The sequence below is a fragment of the Lepidochelys kempii genome, chromosome 1 (genome assembly GCF_965140285.1).
Source record: "Lepidochelys kempii isolate rLepKem1 chromosome 1, rLepKem1.hap1, whole genome shotgun sequence".
Classification (NCBI taxonomy): domain Eukaryota; kingdom Metazoa; phylum Chordata; order Testudines; family Cheloniidae; genus Lepidochelys; species Lepidochelys kempii.
In genome coordinates, this window is record NC_136380.1 from 2,297,689 (window position 1) to 2,303,031 (window position 5,343).

At 44.9% G+C, this 5,343-nt stretch overlaps 1 protein-coding gene across 1 annotated transcript; it reads left to right on the plus strand.

Annotated features, from left to right (window-relative positions):
• The first annotated feature begins 3,384 nt into the window (after positions 1–3,384).
• Positions 3,385–4,332, plus strand: LOC144930738 (olfactory receptor 52R1-like). The gene has a single exon (XM_078853774.1). It carries the CDS (start codon positions 3,385–3,387, stop codon positions 4,330–4,332), a length of 948 nt encoding a protein of 315 aa, XP_078709900.1.
• Positions 4,333–5,343: the final 1,011 nt, after the last annotated feature.

Below are 5,343 nucleotides of genomic sequence, written 5' to 3' on the forward strand. Positions count from 1 at the left end.
CTTGACAGACTTCCTGTCTTTCTTACACAGAGGGATAGTTTGCTTTTGTGCCCTTAACAATGTCTCTAAAAAACTGCCAGCTGTCGTCTATTGTTTTTTCCCCTTAGCCTTGCTTCCCATCAGATTTTTTTTTTACAAACTCCCTGAGTTTGCTAAAGTCTGCCTTCTTCAAATCCATTGTCTTTATTTTGCTGTTTCCCTCCTACCATTCCTTAGAATCGTGAACTCTATCATTTCATGATCACTTTCCCCCAAGCTGCCTTCCACTTTCCATTCGCAACCAGTTCTTCCTTGTTTGTCAAAAACAAGTCTAGAACAGCCTCTCTCCTAGTAGCTTTCTCCAGCTTCTGGAATAAATAAATGCCTCCAATACATTCCAAGAACTAGCTGGATAATCTGTGCTCTGGTGTAGACAGCCTGAGATGAATTCTCCCATCCAGCTAGCTACCACCTCTCGGGGATTACCTATGCTCAGGGGAAAACCCCTTCCCTCTGTGTAAGTCGTGTCTATATTGAAGCACTATGGCAGCACTGCTGTAGCATTTTAAGTGTAAACAGCCATTGAAGGAGATCTTCCAGAAAACAATCAGTCTGGACTGATTGGGGGGAGGGATAGCTCAGTGGTTTGAGCATTGGCCTGCTAAACCCAGGGTTGTGAGTTCAATCCTTGAGGGGGCCGTTTAGGGATCTGGGGCAAAAATTGGGGATTGGTCCTGCTTTGAGCAGGGGGTTGGACTAGATGACCTCCTGAGGTCCCTTCCAACCCTGATAGTCTATGATTCTATGGACCTGCCAACACCTTCTGAGGTCCCTTCCAACCATGATATTCTATGAAAACATGGGGAATTGGAGAATCCAACACTTCCCTTCTCAGCGTGTCCCAGTGGTTAATTGCCAGCAGTGCTAAGTATTTGGCCCTAATTTCGAGCTGGAATTTGCCTGGCTTCAGCTTCTAGCCCATCGGTCTTGATCAGCCTTTCTCTGGTAGATTAGAGTCCATTACTACCTATGTTTTTGTCCCCATGAAAGTCTCCACTTGATCATCTTTTTGATAAATTAAAGAGAGATACACCTTCAAGTCTAGTAGTCTGGCTTTTTCTCTATCCTCCAATTATTTTATGGCTCTTTTCTGCCCCCTCTTGAAGTTTTCAACATATTTTTTTCAAATGCGGATCCAAGAACTGGATGCAGTTGTTTCACCAATCCCATGTGCAGAGGTAAATCCTTCCCCTGCTCCAACTCACCACTCCCCTGTTTATGTAACTGAGGACCCCATCGTCCCTTAATGCTAGAGCATCGCACTGGGCACTCACAATGAGTTGGTTTGAGTTGATTGTCCACAATGACCCCTAAATCCTTTTCAGGGTCCTTGTGTTCCATAATACAGTGCTGTAGTCTGTGGGTCAGGCCAGCATTCCCTGTTCTGAGAGAATCATTTTGCATTTGACTGTATTAAAACATTTTGTTTGCATGGGCCCCTCTTACCAAATGCTCCATCTCACTTGGTATGCCTGCCTTGCCGCCTCTTGTATCCACTCTGCAAATCTTTGCATCATTGCATATTTCATCTGCAGTGATTTTCTATTTCCTTCCAGATCATTGATTAAAATATTGAATAGCATTGAGCCTGGAACTGGGTTGCCTACAGAACCCCACTACAAACACCTGCATTTACTGATGAAGGCCTATTGACGACAGCTGTCTGAGATCCATCACTTAGCCAGTTTTCAGTCCATTTTACATGTTCTCTACTGATATTGTAGGGTGTTAATTTTTTCAACTCAATATTTTCCCCCACTAAATCAAATGCCTCTGAGAAATCAAGAATTGTTGCATCTGCGTGGTTCTCTTATATCAACCAAATCTGTACCCTTGATCAACCAATGTGTACTCTCATAAAAGGATGAAATCAGGTTTATTTGACAAGACTTGGTTTGCAGCAACCCTGTTGGTAACTGTCATTCCTCACATGTCTCAACTTTTTTTTGAACTAATCCCAGACCAGATTTTCCATGGTTTCTTAACCTTGTCAATTCTTTTTTATAAAAAAAACCTTCCCCTTTATTTTTAATACTTTACATTTTACACAAAAATTGCCATAAAACTTTTCTAGGATTTCTCTTGTTGCTAACATACTGAATAACCTCTTTTTTTGTGATCCACAGCCCTGCCCAACATGGAGTTTTCCCTGATATTTTAATGTCCCTTATCAATTTTCAGAACTTCCGATTTCTATTCTTGGCTCTCTATTTTCTCTTTTTCCTCTTTGTTACATATTGCTTCGACCCCTCCAATTGCTGCTTTCACTTTACCACAGAACTGTTTTTTTAACCCAGAGTTGTTCACTTTGTGGAATCATGATTTTTCCATTATCTAATAAACTGTTATAAAAGAACTACCAATATTCATTCATATTTTTTTTGTTTACATTTTTCCTCCCAATCAGTTTTGCTGATAAGTTTTCTCAGCTTTGGGAATTAGTCCTCTTCGAGCACTAAGTGTCTATAGATAGTACTGGTTGGGAACTGTCCATGTGAATGTAAATAAGTTAAATTTTTTTTCCTCTCCTATATCATATGATCTCTTCTTTGTCTCTTGTGTAAACTAAAGAGTCCCAGACTTCTCTATGTGTTTGTATATGGCAGCCTCCACCATTCTCAGAGCCTGTCTTGGGAATCCCTTTTAGACATACTGTATCCATAGTAGAGACTGGGTGACCAAAACTGAACACATATCTAGAACATGTTATTCTCCATCCCATATCTTAGTGATCGGAACATTGCTTTTGTTTTGTCCACTGCTGCGAATGAGCAGGTGTTTCTCTTGAGCTGCTATCAATGGTGCCCAGGTCTTTTCCCTGAGGTGTGTTCTAGTTGGGATGTTTCTCCCAGAACATATCTTCCCAAAAGTTTGTTTTTCTCCACTCTCAGATTTCTAGGAACTGGATGAATGGTGAACTCCCTATGGTATGGACTCCCTATCTTGGCTCTCATTCCATTAAGGAACAATGATGGATAACCAGTATCCACGCTTGTCTCCTGCTGGTGCCTCCTAAGGTTCCCCCAACAAAAAGTGTCAGAATTATTAATGCAGAGAGTACCACAAAATATGGAATTGGATTTAGTGTGCTCACTATTCATAGTTATTGTCTCTGAATAATGAAAATGTAATTTTTCAGTGTGTGAAGAGTGATCAGTCTCCTTCTCCCATGAGAACAGTCTCCACTTGTGCATGTAATGTCTCATATTGACGTTGTCTCTCCATTCAGGCATTTCTACTGCGAGCATCACCCGAGACCCTACGAACACACAGAAAGTCAGGGGAACATACAGTGCATGCAGGAGACACTCATGCCTCAGAGTTGGACACCTTCTCCCCTACTCCATGTCAGATTCCAACACAACTGACTTCACCAACCCGTCCACCTTCATCCTTCTTGGCATTCCTGGCCTAGAGGCAGCCTATATCTGGATTTCCATCCCCTTCTGTGCTATGTACACCACAGCCGTATTGGGGAACTTCACCATCCTGTTCATCGTGAAGAGGGAGCCGAGCCTCCACACGCCCATGTTCTATTTCCTGGGCATGCTGGCTGTCACTGACCTGGTCATGTCCACATCCACCCTGCCCAAAATGCTGAGCATCTTCTGGTTCAATTCCAGGGAGATCAGTTTCAGTGCCTGCCTCACCCAGATGTACTTCGTTCACTCCTTCTCAACGATGGAGTCTGGAATCCTTGTGGCCATGGCTTTGGATCGCTATGTGGCCATCTGCCATCCTCTGAGACATTCCACCATCCTGACAAACTCTGTTGTGGCCAAAATATGCCTGGCCGTTGTGCTGCGCAGTGTCATACTCACATTACCCTATCCCTTCCTGGCGAGGCGGTGGCCATATTGCAAAACCAACATCATCCCCCACTCCTATTGTGGGCACATAGCTGTGGTGAACCTGGCCTGTGCTGACATCCGCATCAGTAGTTACTATGGCCTGTTTAACCTTTTATCTGAGATCGGAATGGATGTGTTTTTTATAGCTGTGTCCTATACTCAGATCCTCCGGGCCATCTTCCGCCTCCCTACAAAGGATGCTCAGTTCAAAACTTTTGGGACCTGCATCTCTCACCTTTGTGCAATCTTAGCTTTGTACATCCCAGATTTATTCTCCTCTCTCACACAGCGGTTTGGCCACAATGTGCCATTGGATTTGCGCGTTCTCATTGCCAGTGTGTACCTGCTGGTTCCCCCCATGTTACACCCCATCATTTACGGGGTGAGGACCAAACAGATCCAGGGCAGGCTGCTCCAGCTATTTACATGTAGAGAGACCTAAATATGTTCTCCTTGTGCTCTGGCTCTCAGATTGAGCTCTCTGTAGAGCTGGCTGGTGCATGGTGCTGGGGCCACTTCCCTGAAACACTCACGGAGAGACGGAGAGACATTAAACCCTTTCCTGTCCTTACTGTGCTGTGTCAATGTGATGAACTGGGGAATCAGTCATGTACACTACACTGGGTTGCCACCTTTCTAATTGTTGGTAACTGGATCCCTGAAATTGCAATCTTGCCCCATCTCCTCTCTCAAGCCTGGACCCTGCTGTGTGTCTTCTCCCCAAGACCCTGCCCCATCACTTGCTCCTGTCTTCCCCTCCCCTTCTCACCTGTGACCCAGTCATCTCTAAAACCAATCTGTTCTCACATCTTATGGCCAGTCCCTTAAGGGGGACTGGTTTGTGTTAACATTTTAATGTTTATTCTTACTTTGTTACTAACTCTGTGGAGAGAGAGACCCTGTCAGGACTCCTGCAATATGTCTCAGCTCTGGGAAGGGAATGGGGTACAGTGTTTTACAGCAGGAGGCAGAGACATCTGGGGTCTAAATAAGATCAGAATGGCCATACTGGATAAAACCAATGTTCCGAGTAGCCCCATAGCCTGGTTTCTGACAGTGCCCAAAGCCAGGTGTTTCAGAGGGAATAAACAGAACATGGCAATCCTCATGTGATTCTTGTGCAGCAGGAGGAGAGGAGCAGGGGAGAGAAGCCCTACTCATTTTTATCCCCCCATCTTCCATACTGCTGCCGTTCATGGGTTGACTCATTTCCCCTGCCCTTGGACGAACTTCAGGGGGCAGTTTTTTTGTCTCCCTTCCCTGACCCTTTAGGGGCCGCTCTCTTTCCTCCACCTCCCTTTCCCTTTCCAGAGAAAGAGACGGGTTGCACGGTGCCACCAGTACAATTGCCGCACCAGTGGTCTTCTCCCTCTTTGCCCATCTCCGTGGGCCAAAGGGTCATAACAGGCGCTCAGCCAGAGGATCATCAGGGGTCCACTACCCCTTTCCCAAA